The 15,594-nt window shown below is 44.8% G+C and overlaps 1 protein-coding gene across 2 annotated transcripts in view; it reads left to right on the plus strand.

Annotated features, from left to right (window-relative positions):
- LOC110498171 (calcipressin-3) overlaps positions 1-15,377 on the plus strand; it is an 83,995-nt gene extending 68,618 nt beyond the window's left edge. Inside the window, exons 5-6 of one of the 2 annotated variants that reach the window (XM_021574780.2) lie at positions 2,081-2,252; positions 11,897-15,377. In XM_021574780.2, coding sequence (XP_021430455.2) covers positions 2,081-2,252; positions 11,897-12,060 — 336 coding nt within the window. In that variant the 3' untranslated portion in view covers positions 12,061-15,377. The remainder of the gene's footprint in view (positions 1-2,080; positions 2,253-11,896) is intronic. The other variant, XM_021574781.2, reaches the window with a different exon arrangement.
- Positions 15,378-15,594: the final 217 nt, after the last annotated feature.

Consider the following 15,594-nt stretch of genomic DNA (forward strand, 5'->3'; position numbering starts at 1 on the left):
ATCGACTTGAAAATCTATGGCAAGACCTGAAAATAATTGTCTAGCAATGACCAACAAGAAGAATTGAAAATAATAAAGAATAAAGAATTTTGAAAATAATAATATGGAAATGATGAACAATCCAGGTGTGCAAAGCTCTTGGAGACTAACCCAGAAAGACTCACAGCTGTAATTGCTGCCAAAGGTGCTTCTACAAAAGTATTGACTCAGGAGTGTGACTACTTATGTCAATTAGATAGTTCTGTATTTAATTTTCAATACATTTGCGAACATTTCTTTCAAAATGTTTTCACTATGTCATTATGGAGTATTGTGTGTAGATCGGTGAATCTGTTTTGAATTCAGGCTGTAACACAACAAAATGTGGAATAAGTCAAGAGTTTGAAAACTTTCTGAAGGCACTTGTGGCGCAGGTTGAATCAAAGCACTCGGGAGGAGCCTATTTGTGTGCAGACTTTTATCCTTTCTTTATTTCTCTACTGTACTCTCCCCATTGAGAATGTAATGGTATTTCTCTACTGTACTCTCCCCATTGAGAATGTAGTGGTATTTCTCTACTGTACTCTCCCCATTGAGAATGTAGTGGTATTTCTCTACTGTACTCTCCCCATTGAGAATGTAGTGGTATTTCTCTACTGTACTCTCCCCATTGAGAATGTAATGGTATTTCTCTACTGTACTCTCCCCATTGAGAATGTAGTGGTATTTCTCTACTGTACTCTCCCCATTGAGAATGTAGTGGTATTTCTCTACTGTACTCTCCCCATTGAGAATGTAGTGGTATTTCTCTACTGTACTCTCCCCATTGAGAATGTAGTGGTATTTCTCTACTGTACTCTCCCCATTGAGAATGTAGTGGTATTTCTCTACTGTACTCTCCCCATTGAGAATGTAGTGGTATTTCTCTACTGTACTCTCCCCATTGAGAATGTAGTGGTATTTCTCTACTGTACTCTCCCCATTGAGAATGTAGTGGTATTTCTCTACTGTACTCTCCCCATTGAGAATGTAGTGGTATTTCTCTACTGTACTCTCCCCATTGAGAATGTAGTGGTATTTCTCTACTGTACTTTCCCCATTGAGAATGTAGTGGTATTTCTCTACTGTACTTTCCCCATTGAGAATGTAGTGGTATTTCTCTACTGTACTCTCCCCATTGAGAATGTAGTGGTATTTCTCTACTGTACTCTCCCCATTGAGAATGTAGTGGTATTTCTCTACTGTACTCTCCCCATTGAGAATGTAGTTGTGTGTGTGTGTGTGTTCTGTGTATTTATGCATGCCCGTCTGTGTGTGTACTCAGCATGTGTTTGTTCTGAGTGTGTGTTCTGAGGTGTGGGTTCCATAAGGGACGAGCCAAGGTGTGTGTGTGTCTTATATTAGATATAATCCAGTACATTGTGTTCAGTCCAGGGAGCCAACAGGAAGATCATTTATATATTATACTGATCCAGTCCTCTCAGATCTACATGAAGAGCCTATAGTGGTAAGAGTCTGTAGGGGTAAGAGTCTGTAGGGGTAAGAGTCTGTAGGGGTAAGAGTCTGTAGGGGTAAGAGTCTGTAGGGGTAAGAGTCTGTAGGGGTAAGAGTCTGTAGGGGTAAGAGTCTGTAGGGGTAAGAGTCTGTAGGGGTAAGAGTCTGTAGGGGTAAGAGTCTGTAGGGGTAAGAGTCTATAGGGGTAAGAGTCTATAGGGGTAAGAGTCTATAGGGGTAAGAGTCTATAGGGATAAGAGTCTATAGGGATAAGAGTCTATAGGGATAAGAGTCTATAGGGGTAAGAGTCTATAGGGATAAGAGTCTATAGGGGTAAGAGTCTATAGGGGTAAGAGTCTATAGGGGTAAGAGTCTATAGGGGTAAGAGTCTATAGGGATAAGAGTCTATAGGGATAAGAGTCTATAGGAGAGGTCGATTGGGAATGGAGACAGTAAAAAAAAAACAGGCAGGGACTACCTAGACTTGTTTCATTTTCAGTTGCTAAACGTTTTCAACATTTTCCATTCCAAATGAACATGACCCAGATTTTATCACTGACATCCATTCTGACATGTCCCACTCTCCTCTCTTCTCCACTTCATATAGATTCAGAATTCTGGGGAGGATATAGACAAGTCGTACCTGGCTCCTCCTGCTCCCGTCAAACAGTTCCTCATCTCTCCCCCTGCCTCGCCACCCGTGGGCTGGAGCCAGAGCGAAGACGCAACGCCTGTTATCAACTATGACCTGCTGTGCGCAGTGGCCAAGCTGGGCCCAGGTCAGTACATACACATACACACACACACTCACATGCATACACACATAGATACATACATACATATTGACAGTCTACACACCCTACAAACTCATATAGCATGTATCTACTGGCACTGTTATCTGAACTGAGCTCATCAGCTCCATGTGCTGTGCTATTGTGAGAATCCTAGGATGGCAGTAAGATACCAGAAAGTGCACCAAGTAGCGTAAACACATCCAATTCCTTTGTGCAGTATGCAGTATGCAGTATGCTGGACGGTTATCTAAGTATGAATGTGTATCAGAAAAAGAGATTAATCCTTACAATATTTACAATTTAGTAATTTAGTCGATGCTCTTATCCATGGGCGATTTACAGGAGTAATTAGGGTTAAGTGCCTTGCTCAAGGGCACATCGACAGATTTTTTCACCTAGTCGGCTCGGAGATTCAGACCAGCGACCTTTCGGTTACTGGCCCAACACTCATGAGTGCTATTCTGTTTCTTTAATGGCTCTCTTATGGTACACAAACTTCCTAATGGCATACTCTGAGACTGTCTATCTGGCTGAGTTAAGGGCTAGCATTGAACATACTCTGTGATTGTCTGTCTGGCTGAGTTAAGGGCTAGTGATGGCCATACTCTCTGACTGTGGCTGGATGAGTTAAGGGCTAGCGTTGGACATACTCTGTGATTGTCTGTCTGGCTGAGTTAAGGGCTAGCATTGGCCAAACTCTGTGACTGTCTGTCTGGCTGAGTTAAAGGCTAGTGATGGCCATACTCTCTGACTGGCTGGCTGGATGAGTTAAGGGCTAGCGTTGGCCATACTCAGGGACTGTCTGTCTGGCTGAGTTAAAGGCTAGCATTGGCCATACTCAGGGACTGTCTGTCGGGCTGAGTTAAGGGCTAGCGTTGGCCATACTCCTGTCTCTCTTGCTAGGTAAAGGGCTAGCGTTGGCCATACTCCTGTCTCTCTTGCTAGGTAAAGGGCTAGCGTTGGCCATACTCTGTCCCTGTCTCTCTTGCTAGGTAAAGGGCTAGCGTTGGCCATACTCTGTCCCTGTCTCTCTTGCTAGGTAAAGGGCTAGCGTTGGCCATACTCTGTCACTGTCTCTCTTGCTAGGTAAAGGGCTAGCGTTGGCCATACTCTGTCACTGTCTCTCTTGCTAGGTAAAGGGCTAGCGTTGGCCATACTCTGTCCCTGTCTCTCTTGCTAGGTAAAGGGCTAGCGTTGGCCATACTCTGTCCCTGTCTCTCTTGCTAGGTAAAGGGCTAGCGTTGGCCATACTCTGTCCCTGTCTCTCTTGCTAGGTAAAGGGCTAGCGTTGGCCATACTCTGTCCCTGTCTCTCTTGCTAGATAAAGGGCTAGCGTTGGCATTCAGGAGGTGACCTTTTAGAAATGCCAGCCATATCAAACAGGGAGTGTTCTTTCTACTGGAGACAGGGCAGTAGTGTCACATGGTTCAAGAGGTCACCAAGTTCTCAGAATGCTTCACTGTGTCGTCTGGAGTCTTGTCTGTGCGGCCCAATACTGTGTCCTTTATCCTGAAGTGTGCACTCGTACACAACTCCCCAACAAATGTAAAAGCATTGAGCTAGAAGGCAGTTTCCACCATGTTTCTTTCTTCAGCCATTTCCTTCCTCGTCTCCTCCCCTTTGAACTTCTCCTCCAATGGGTTTTGAGACGAGGAGAGAGGAGAATGGATGCAAGGAGTGTGCTTTTGAGATCCCTATGAAGGAATGTGAATAAGTGCAGATTATTATTGTATTTGTTTACGATGGTATAGACCCTGGTTATCTATGGAAAGGAAACCCTTCTCACCAGTAATATACGAACTTAACGGCAGACAGACGCTCTAGTTAGTTACTCCTTTATATGATTTAGTAGGTTCAGGAGGCAAAGAGATTGTCTTGGCCACTCCCAGCCTGGGTTTTTGTCTGTGGTTGTCTGGAAATCCAGACATCTGAATATTGCAGCACTTTGAGTGCCTCTATCTGGTCTACCTACAAACCTGAATGGCTGTCAAAGAAGATGTCATTGAGCATGGCTTTGACTTGGCTTCATCTTTTATGCACCTCCCCCAGCCCCTCAGCATAATGCATTACAGGAAAGAATAATGATTCCTACATTACATGATTTACCATGTTGCAGTGAAGACCCACCATCACAGTGCCGTTACTATGGTAACACCAGAAGGCATCAGGAAATAGGCCTTGGCTCTTGCTGGGGGTTCTTTAGCCTGCCTCTAAATCATATTAGTGCTCTGCTGCAGTGTGGCCCGCTGGCGCTCTCTGCTGGCCGCCTGTGGTAGTGACCTTCCCAAAACAAAACAGGGCCTTTTTCTGTCAGACGGCAGTGTGGGAAACCTCTTCTCATGTTTCCCTTGGCCCTGTCTGGTCTCCATGGCAACTGTGATGCAATCTGCATATGCATTTGTGTTGCTTTAACCCTGGGATTCTCCGGATCCCACAGCACCGACTACATCAAATCTTATCTGTGATACCTCAATTTTATGTACTGATACTGGCTGTATTTTTTAGGAATCAGGACATTACTGTTATGGCATGGATAAAATGTGTGTGTGTATGTGTATATATATATATATATATATATATATATATATATATATATATATATATATATATATATATATATATATATATATATATATATATATATATATATATATATATATATATATATTGTAATGACCTGACTAGATCATAAAGGAACAATTGTCCAGACTGAGGCTTGAGTTTACGAATTGACGGTTTATTAACCCAACTTACACAGAATACTGTTTTGCCGTATCCCACGACAAATAAATAAAAGATACCCCATAAACCAACCGTGACCTTCTCTTGTGAATGCCAGACGTAAGAGAGAGAACAATAGCTAAACCTGGTTTTAACTTCCAATGCTCCATCCCCCTGCCCAACCCCCCTGCACGCCACTCCGCCAATCGCCAGAATGCCAGGCATCAGAACATTCCAGGCATTCCCATTATTGGCAGATAGCAGGTTGATTGGCATGTCGGACCCCGCGAACACTGGTAAGTACAACACAACCCACTATTAGCCTAACACATAACACACAGCTGTCTGTGCGGGTCCCTACACAGGCCCCCCCACCACAAAGTCCCTCGTCCCCGAGGGAACAAACAGTGTCTCTGAAGCGACCCAGAGGTCTCCTTTGCCTGCCTGGCCGTGATGGTCAGGGAGTGTCCAGATGTGAAACAGGGGCTCCATCCGTGGCAGGGGGCTGCCCCTCTGGGACCCAGGGGATGAAGGAAGGGATATGGGGGACAAGGAAGCAGGAATGGGGAATACAGTCCGCGGCTCCGGGGAACCACGCGGTGACACAGGGAGGGAGACAGGGGAAGTGGGCTGTCTGGAGCCTTGTCTGCGGCACCTAGGGATGGGTGCCTGGAGAATGTCATTGCCAGAGAGGGGAATTGTGGAGGTCCCTGGGGTTTGGGGAGAAGAGGCCCCTCTGTATGGAGCTAACCTGTCCCGGTGCAGTGCCACCTTTCTCCCCCTGGGAGGAAACTGCACCTGGTAAACAACCTCCCCTACCCTCTCCAGGACACTGCAGGGTCCCACCCAGTGACTGTCCAACTTGGGGCATCTGCCTTTCTTTCTCAGGGGGCTGTAGACCCAGACCAGCTCCCCAGCCACAAAGTGCCTTCCCCGGGTGTGCACGTCATAGTTCCTCTTCTGCCTCACACCTGCATTCACCAGCTGTTCTCTGGCGAAGGTGTGGGCTGTCTCCAGGCGGTCCTGGCGTCTCCGGGCATACTCCAGCCCCGGGGAAACAGGAGGACTATCCCGGGGCTGACCAAACGCCATCTCCGCAGGGGTGCGGATCTCTCTCCCCAGCATGAGGAGGCGTGCAGGAGGTGGAGTCTTGGACAGCGGAGCGGCATGCCATGAGGACCATGGGCAGGTGCTTGTCCCAGTCACGCTGGTGTTTGGCAGAGACGATGGCAAGCTGCTGTCCAAGCGTTTTGTTGAAGCGCTCCACAAGGCCATCACTTTGAGGGTGGAGAGGAATAGTGCGGGTCTTGTGCATACCCAGCCTCTCACACATGGTGGCGAACACACGGGACTCAAAGTTTCTGCCTTGGTCGCTGTGGATGGACTCTGCAGCTCCAAACCTGCTGAACATCCCCACTATCAGGGCGTAGACAATGGTCTCTGCCTCCTGTGGTGGGGAACGGCCCAACTACATCCACTCCCACCCTCTCCATGGGAGCTCCCACTGGGAACTGTTGGAGCTAAGCATGAGAGCGGCCTGGGGGAGCATTTCTCGCTGTGCAGTGGTCACAGCGGCGGCAAAAGTCCTCCACATCCCTCTTGTGCTGCCCCCAGTAAAAGCCCTGACGTAGGCGGCAGAGTGTTTTTGTGACCCCAAAGTGTCCAGTCCCCACCCCCCCACGAGTACTCTGGAGCACAGCCTCCCGCGGTGGTTTTGGGACCACCACCTGCAGCCGTCTGCAGTACAGGGCCGACGGGACATGGCGTCGGCGTTGGAGTGGCGTTCCCCTGCCCAGTGCACTACGGTGAAGTCATATGGCTGATGCTCCTCCAACCAGCGAGCCACCTGCCCCTCTGGCTCTCTGAACGACATGAGCCACTGTAGAGCAGAGTGGTCAGTCCTTACAGTAAAGGGCAGGCCACCCAGGTAGTACTTGAAGTGTTTGACGGAGGCCACAACAGCCAAGAGCTCAGTAGCGGCGCTCGTGTTTGTTTTGCTGAAGTACGCCACCACTCTCTCCCCCTGTGGCCCCACCTGGGCCAGCACCCCACCCATGCCCACATTGCTCGCATCTGTGTCCAGGATAAAGGGCAAGGTGAGGTCAGGGGGAGCGAGCACGGGGGCCTCGATCAGTGCACGTTTGAGGGTGTTGAAGGCCTCATTACACTCCACGGTTCAAGTGAAGGCCTTCGGCAGCAGGCGGTTCAGGGGAACAGCTACGCTTGAGAAGCCCCTTACAAACCTCCTGTAGTACGAGGCCAGGCCCAGGAAGCTCTTCAGCTGACGCTGGTCGGTGGGGGTGGGCCAGTCTCGGACAGCCCCCACCTTGTCCTCCATGGTGCTGATCCCCTCATTCCCCACTCTGTGGGCCAAGAAGGACACCTCTTGAAGTGAAGTGACACTTCTCGGGTGGAGCTTCATGAAGTGACACTTCTCGGGTGGAGCTTCAGACCTGCCACCCACTCCAGCACACGCCGAAGCGCCACCAGGGCTGACTGGAAGGAGCTGCCATGGGCCAGGATGTCATAGAGGTATACCAGACACTGCTGTCGGGGGATGCCATCCAGCACCCTGTCCATCAAACGCTCAAAGGTAGCTGGAGCATTGCACAGGCAGAAAGAAGCACAGGACCTTGAACTGCCAGTGTCCTCTGTTAGTGGAGAATGCAGTTTTGGCTCTGGCCTCTGGGGAGAGGGGCACCTGCCAGTAGCCACTGCAGAGGTCTAGTCCAGGTCCAGCGACTCATCGATACGTGGTATGGGGTATGACTCCTTCCTGGTTACCTCATTCAGCCTCCTGTAGTCCACACAGAACCTCAGCTTGCCCTCCTTCTTAGAAACCATGACGACTGGCGCCGCCCGGGGGCTGTCTGAGGGCTGTCTGCCCGCTGCATCTCCAACACAGCCTTGTCTGCCGCCTCCTGGCGTGCCAGTGGGATACGGCGGGGACGCATCTTGATGGGTCGAGCATCACCTGTGTCGATCTCATGCTGCACCAGATGAGTCTGACCCACCTCCTCCTCACTCTCTGAATTCAAACAGCAACTGCCACAACCGTTCCTGCTGCTCGGGGTCAGGACCAACACAGTTCCTCCCCCAACACAGTTCCTCCCCCAACACAGTTCCTCCCCCAACACAGTTCCTCCCCCAACACAGTTCCTCATAAAAAATATGACGTTTCCAGCTACAATGGTCCTTTACAACATTAACAATGTCTGCACTGTATTTCTGATCCATTTTATGTTATTTAATGGACACAAAAATGTGCTTTTCTTTCAAAAACAAGGACATTTCTAAGTGACCTCAAACTTTTGAATGGTAATATATATATATATATATATACATATATACAGTTGTTTGTTGGGAAGAGCCCGTGAGTAAGCATTTCCCTGTTCATCTACACCTGTTGTTTATGAAGCATGTAACAAATAAAAGAGGGAATGATTTATTTCAGCTTTTATTTCTTTCATCACATTCCCAGTGGGTCAGAAGTTAAACATTAAATTAGTATTTGGTAGTACTGCCTTTAAATTGGGTCAAACGTTTCGGGTAGCCTTCCACAAACTTCCCACAATAATTTGGGTTCATTTTTGCTCCTGACAAAGCTGGTGTAACTGAGTCAGGTTTGTTGGCCTCCTTGCTCGCACACACTTTTTCAGTTCTGCTCACAAATCTTCTATGGGATTGAGGTCAGGGCTTTGTGATGGCCACTCCAATACCTTGACTTTGTTGTCCTTGAGCCATTTTGCTACAATGTTTTGCTGACAACATTGTCCATGTGGAAGTCCCATTTGTGACCAAGCTTTAACTTCCTGACTGATGTCTTGAGATGTTGCTTTAATATATCCACATCATTTTCCTTCCTCATGAAGCCATCTGTTTTGTGAAATGCACCAGTCCCTCCTGCAGCAAAGGACCCCCACAACACGATGCTGCCAGCCCCGTGCTTCACGGTTGGGATGGTGTTCTTCGGCTTGCAAGCATCCCCCTTTTTCCTCCAAACATAACGATGGTCATTATGGCCAAACAGTTCTATTTTTGTTTCATCAGACCAGAGGACATTTCTCCAAAAAGTACAATCTTTGTCCCCATGTGCAGTTGCAAACCGTAGTCTGGCTTTTTTATGGCGGTTTTGGAGCAGTGGCTTCTTCCTTGCTGAGCGGCCTTTCAGGTTATGTCGATATAGGACTCATTTTACTGTGGATATAGATACTTTTGTGCCTGTTTCCTCCAGCATCTTCACAAGGTCCTTTGCTGTTGTTCTGGGATTGATTTTCACTTTTCGTACCAAAGTACATTCATCTCTAGGAGACATGAGCGGACATGAGCGGTATGAGGGCTGCGTGGTCCCAGGATGTTTATACTTGCGTACTATTGTTTGTACAGATGAACGTGGTACCTTCAGGCTTTTTGAAATTGCTTCCAATTTGGATTTAGGATTTTCCCATGATGTCAAGCAAAGAGGCACTGAGTTTGATGGTAGGCCTTGAAATACATCCACAGGTACACCTCTAATTGACTCAAATTATGTCAATTAGCCCATCAGAAGCTTCTAAAGCCATGACATCATTTCTGGAATTTTCAAAGCTGTGTAAAGGCACAGTCAACTTAGTGTATGTAAACTTCTGACCCACTGGAATTGTGATACAGTGAATTATAAGTGAAATAATCTGTCTGTGAAAAATTGTTGGAAAAATAAGTTGTGTCATGCACAAAGTAGATGTCCTAATCGACTTGCCAAAACTATAGTTTGTTAAACCTCTCTGGGATATGTGGGACGCTAGCCACCCACCTGGCCAAAAGGCAGTGAAAATGCAGAGCACCAAATTCAAATAAATTACTATAAAAATCAAACCTTCATGAAATCTCACATGTAAGATACCAACTTAAAGCTACACTTGTTGTGAATTCAGCCAACATGTCAGATTTCAAATAGGTTTTTTGGAGAAAGCAAACGACACTATTATCTGAGGATAGCACCTCCGTAAACAAAGAGAGAAAAACATATTTCAACCCTGCAGGTGCGACACAAAATGCAGAAATAAAAATATAATTAATGCCTTACCTCTGACGAGCTTCTTTTGTTGGCACTCCAATATGTCCCATAAACATCACAAATTGTCCTTTTGTTCGATTAATTCCGTCGATATATATCCAAAATGTCAATTTATTTGGCGTGATCCAGAAAGACACCGGTTCCAACCTGTGCAACGTGACTACAAAATATCTCAAAAGTTACCTGTAAACTTTGCCAAAACATTTCACACTACTTTTGTCATACAACTTTAGGTATTTTTTAACGTAAATAATCGATAAAATTGAAGACGGGATTATCTGTGTTCAATACAGGAGGAAAACAAACTGTAGCTAGCTTTCTGGTCGCGCGCCTCTATCTAACAGTACACTACAAGTGACCCTCGTTCTGAACAGGACTACTTCTTCATTACACAAAGTAAAAACCTTAACCAATTTCTAAAGACTGATGACATCCAGTGGAAGCGATACGAACTGCAAGAAGATCCCTTCGAAATCTGGATTCCCAATGAAAACTCATTGAAAAGAGAGTGACCTAAAAAAAAAATCTGAATGGTTTATCCTCTGGGTTTTGCCTGCTAAATAAGTTATGTTATACTCACAGACATGATTCAAACAGTTTTATAAACTTCAGAGTGTTTTTCTATCCAAATCTACTAATAATTTGCATATCTTATCTTCTGGGAATGAGTAGCAGGCAGTTGAATTTGGGCATGCTTTTCATCCGGATGTGAAAATACTGCCCCCTGTCACCAAGAGGTTTTAACAAGACATATTTGGAGTGGTTGAAAAACAAGTTTTAATGACTCCAACCTATGTGTACGTAAACTTCCGACTTCAACTCTATATATCTATATATATATGTGTATTCTGTCTACTCCCCTATTGGAGTAGTTTGGCACACGATAGCAACAAGAGCCGGTGTGATCCTATCCTATCCCGCAGTACATTTCATTAGGCTGCAGCCAGCCAGCCAGTGTGATCCTATCCTAGCCGGCAGTACATTTCATTAGGCTGCAGCCAGCCAGCCAGTGTTATTCCAGCTGATACCGTCAGCCATCGCAGGGGAGGTTCCCTCTTTCAACAAGTGCTAGGCTAACACTCAGTTAATAGTTCTAGAGGAGCCATGTTAGACAAGCATTTCGCTACACCTGCAATAACATCTGCTAAATACGTGTATGCAACTATTCAAATGTGATTTCTTTTGATTTTCTGATCCTGCGGCTTAGCGGTTAGCGTTGTTTTTTTAAATGACTGTTGGGCTTATTTACATGCTCCTCTACCTCAAGTACCATAAGCTTGGATCTGTCCTGCAGTCTGTTCAATCTGCTTCAATTGTAGATCAGACTTTCATTGGCCATCTAATCAAGAGATTGAACCTGGAATGATGATGTAGGGCTGTTGATGGATGTGTGGCATTCTAAAGGCAAATCAAGTCTGGTGTATTAAAGTCTTTGTCTGTTTTTCTTTCTCTCTCTTTCTCACGCTCTCTTCTCTTTCTCAACCCCTTTCTACCCCTTTTCTCTCTTCTCTTTCTCAACCCCTTTGTACCCCTTTTCTCTCTTCTCTTTCTCAACCCCTTTCTACCCCTTTTCTCTCTCTCTTTCTCACGCTCTCTTCTCTTTCTCAACCCCTTTCTACCCCTTTTCTCTCTCTCTTTCTCAACCCCTTTCTACCCCTTTTCTCTCTTCTCTTTCTCAACCCCTTTCTACCCCTTTTATCTCTGTCTTTCTCATGCTCTCTTCTCTTTCTCAACCCCTTTCTACCCCTTTTCTCTCTCTCTTTCTCAACCCTTTCTACCCCTTTTCTCTCTCTCTTTCTCTATCCTTCGCTGTCTCTCTCATTCCATCCCTGCCTACCCTCTCCTTCTTTAGGGGAGAAGTATGAACTGCATGCGGGCACTGAGTCAACCCCCAGCGTTGTGGTGCATGTGTGCGACAGCGATGCAGAGGATGACAACGACGAAGCGCGGCCCAAGCAGAAACAGCAGATTGTCCAAACCCGGCGCCCCGACGGCCCGTCGCAAGTCCTGAACTAGGACGCCCGTTACGGACCCCACTCCTACGACCCCAACACACACACGCACCAAGCCCTGTCTTCTCTGTCTCAGGAGTCGCACAGCAAGACAACGCCCCTCATTTCAGTTCAACCCAAAACACACAAACAGCAGACAGTTGGTGGTGTTTGTGGAGGGAGCATGGCTATTGGATGGGATGAGGCGGCCTGGCCTGTATGGACGATGGAGGATGGATGAGATTTACACACACTCATCACACTCAAAGGAAAGGGAGGGAGGGGTGAGGGTGCCTAACTCTTGACCCCTGACCTCGGATCAGCCAGGGGCAGTAATGTAACAACTTGTCCTCCTAAAGCAGGCCCCCTGTCATAGATTATACACTCAGCTCTCATCTGTAGTAGTTCTTCTGTAGTAGTACTTATTTCCTTCCTGCTTACTGTCACTGGTTAGTTGTGTCACGCAGTGGTCTTTCGGGGACATGCTATACCTCTAATGACGTTTTGAGTTTTTAAACTTTTGTTTTATATACATTTGTTCTTCTGATTGTTTGTCTGTTCTTCTTCTGCTATTTATGATATCAGCTGATTGGTTGTTTCTGCTAACACAGAATTAGGATTGGTTGTCTGGTATTCCTCTTCTTGTCTTCATGTATATATAAGAACATACTCCTACAGAGACTCAAACACTAAACTGTTATATAAAGCAAAGGAACCTATGGAGGTCACACTAATTAGCAACAGGTGGCCATGTGGTAACATCAAAGTTGTGGTGGTGTTTGCATTTTATTTCATTTTTGGGGAGGGGTCTGCTTATGTCCTTTTAATCAGAGAGGTGTCAATTGACGTGTTGCTGAACTAGGTGTGCATTCTTCTTAACATGTATTTGATACCACAAACAATTGTTTTTTTGCATGCTTACTAACGTAGTCGGGAGCTGAGGCATTTTATACTGGTCAAGATGACAGGGAAATGGAATGAAGCTTTTGACGACACGCATATCTCTAGTTTTATAGTGTCAGGTGAGAGGGGAGAGGCTGGCTGGGTGAGTAAAAAGACAGAGTGAATGAGACCTTTACAGTGTGAGTAAAAGCCTAAGAGTTGGGCTTTAGGATAGGAGTAAAAGCCTAAGAGTTGGGCTTTAGGATAGGAGTAAAAGCCTAAGAGTTGAGCTTTAGGATACAAGTAAAGCCTAAGAGTTGGGCTTTAGGATAGGAATAAAAGCCTAAGAGTTGAGCTTTAGAGTAAAAGTAAAAGCTAAGAGTTGGGCTCTAGAGTAGAAGCAAAAACTAAGAGTTGAGCTTTAGAGTAGAAGTAAAGGCTAAGAGTTGGGCTTTAGAGTAGAAGTAAAGGCTAAGATTAATCTCCTACAGGAATGTTGGCATTTTCAGAGGGCATTTATTTTTATTCCATCTTTCCGGTAATGTTTTGGGGTCTTTTTATGATATCAACACAGCTTTCTTCTTCTCAGACCTAAATGGCTTGTTTTACACTGAAAATCTCCCAATCTCTCAATCTCTGGAGCTATACTAAAGGAATGTCCTGATTTTCCTCTGTCAGCTCTTAAAATATAAGACTGCTTCTTAGTTCTTGCTGTAAATAGCTCAATAGTCATTAGGTGGAAAAAGTCCATTAGGTTTTAATGATTGACATTAAGCGTTGGTGAGAAATTGAAAAAGTTTCCTTTGCCACCCAGCCTCTGGAGATATAAAAACAAAGCCTTCATCTCACCTTGCAGTCACAGCACAAACCTTTGGAAACTCAAGAAACTAAAGAGAAAGTTTTTTTTTTTAAAGTTATTAAAAATTAGTATTATTGTCACATGAAATGTGAAGGGTCAGCCATAGTAGTAAAGCAAATTACTCTAATTTGGAATACTGCTGCATTAACAGTTGTTACTTTGCTCACAGCAACTCCCAAATACAATTAATAATTACTTAATTTACTGTGCTTTTAGTCATTCATTTGAATCCTATCCTAAATATCTCAGGAGTAAATTTAAGAGTAACTTTTACCAGAATGATAGATGTTTCTCCTGACCATGCACTTTGAATAACAACAAGCATAAAATGTCAACTATAATGTAATGTGTCTGTTATTGGTCTGTCTGCATGCGAGCACTTTATTGTCAGCAGTCTTTTTTCTTCTCACTGTAAAGGCAGTCTTTTTTCTTCTCACTGTAAAGGCAGTCTTTTTTCTTCTCACTGTAAAGGCAGTCTTTTTTCTTCTCACTGTAAAGGCAGTCTTTTTTCTTCTCACTGTAAAGGCAGTCTTTTTTCTTCTCACTGTAAAGGCAGTCTTTTTTCTTCTCACTGTAAAGGCAGTCTTTTTTTCTTCTCACTGTAAAGGCAGTCTTTTTTCTTCTCATTTTAGAGCCAGTCTTGCTAGAGAGAATGTTCTGTATTTCTTTTGTTATTTTTTTAATCTTCTGTTTTTCAAGATGAACACCTGGGTAGCCTTCTCACTAGCAGAGCAGCGTGAGTTTAACACTCAACATCTCTTGCTACTGGGGTTTTTGAAGGCTCGGAGGCCTTTGGATATATGTGCAGGAGTGTACCACTGAATAGGTGTGGTAGGAAGAACAGGAACATGTGTCTTTTGAGATGATGGTTGGTTGCAACCACAGAACAAAGGTGTGTTTTTGTTAGTGTTTGTCCCTGGAACATAATTTCAAGTGCAAGCTTTGTCCTTTCAGAGGTGACTTCTAAAAACCAAGCAGCCAGCGAGTGTTGAAACGCAATGCAATGGCACAGAAACTTTCTAGTTGTGCTGACTGGTGATAATATTGCTGATTGATGACTAAGATAATGATTATGTTGACGAGGCTGATCTGATGTTTTCTACCGACTGCTGTCTCTGAAACTGGGAGCATTTTGGGTCACAGGCGAAACGAGAAACATTTATAGTGATGTTGTTGCCGACGCCAGTTCCAGTATGCGGCTAAAAAAATGTTGGCTTCTAATTTTATGTTGATGTAAAGATAAAAAATAAACAAAAAGTTCTGAAATGCTCGATCAAATCAATTCTTATTGTGTCGTGTTAAAAACTGACTCAATGTTGTTTTTTTTGGAACGTCTACAAAGCAAAACGGTCAATACTGTCCGTTACTGTTGCATACTGTTCTGTTGAAATCTGAATATTATGTCTAGTACTGTAGTTATCCAGAACACGAAGTAGCAATCAAGCAATAATTTACAGTTATATACAGGTATCTGTATTTTATGTTGTGTACTAATTTCCAGAGTTTGTTGTCTCTGACTGTTACAACAGTACTTGCTTATATTTGTGTGGTATGATGGTCATTCGTTTCACATGAGAAATACATAAAGAACTATTCTTAAAGACGTTTGGAGTTTGTGTTTTTTAAGCTCCGGCATAGTCCGTTTTTCCTTTTGCCCTGAATGTACTGTATCTTCAAGTATACGACATAATGCTACGCTACAGTTGAAGCCGGAAGTTTACATACACTTAGGTTTTAGTCCGTAAAACTCGTTTTTCAACCACTCCACAAATTTATTGTTAACAAACTATAGTTTTGGCAAGTTGATTAGGACATCTA

The sequence above is a fragment of the Oncorhynchus mykiss genome, chromosome 19, assembly GCF_013265735.2.
Source record: "Oncorhynchus mykiss isolate Arlee chromosome 19, USDA_OmykA_1.1, whole genome shotgun sequence".
NCBI lineage: Eukaryota > Metazoa > Chordata > Actinopteri > Salmoniformes > Salmonidae > Oncorhynchus > Oncorhynchus mykiss.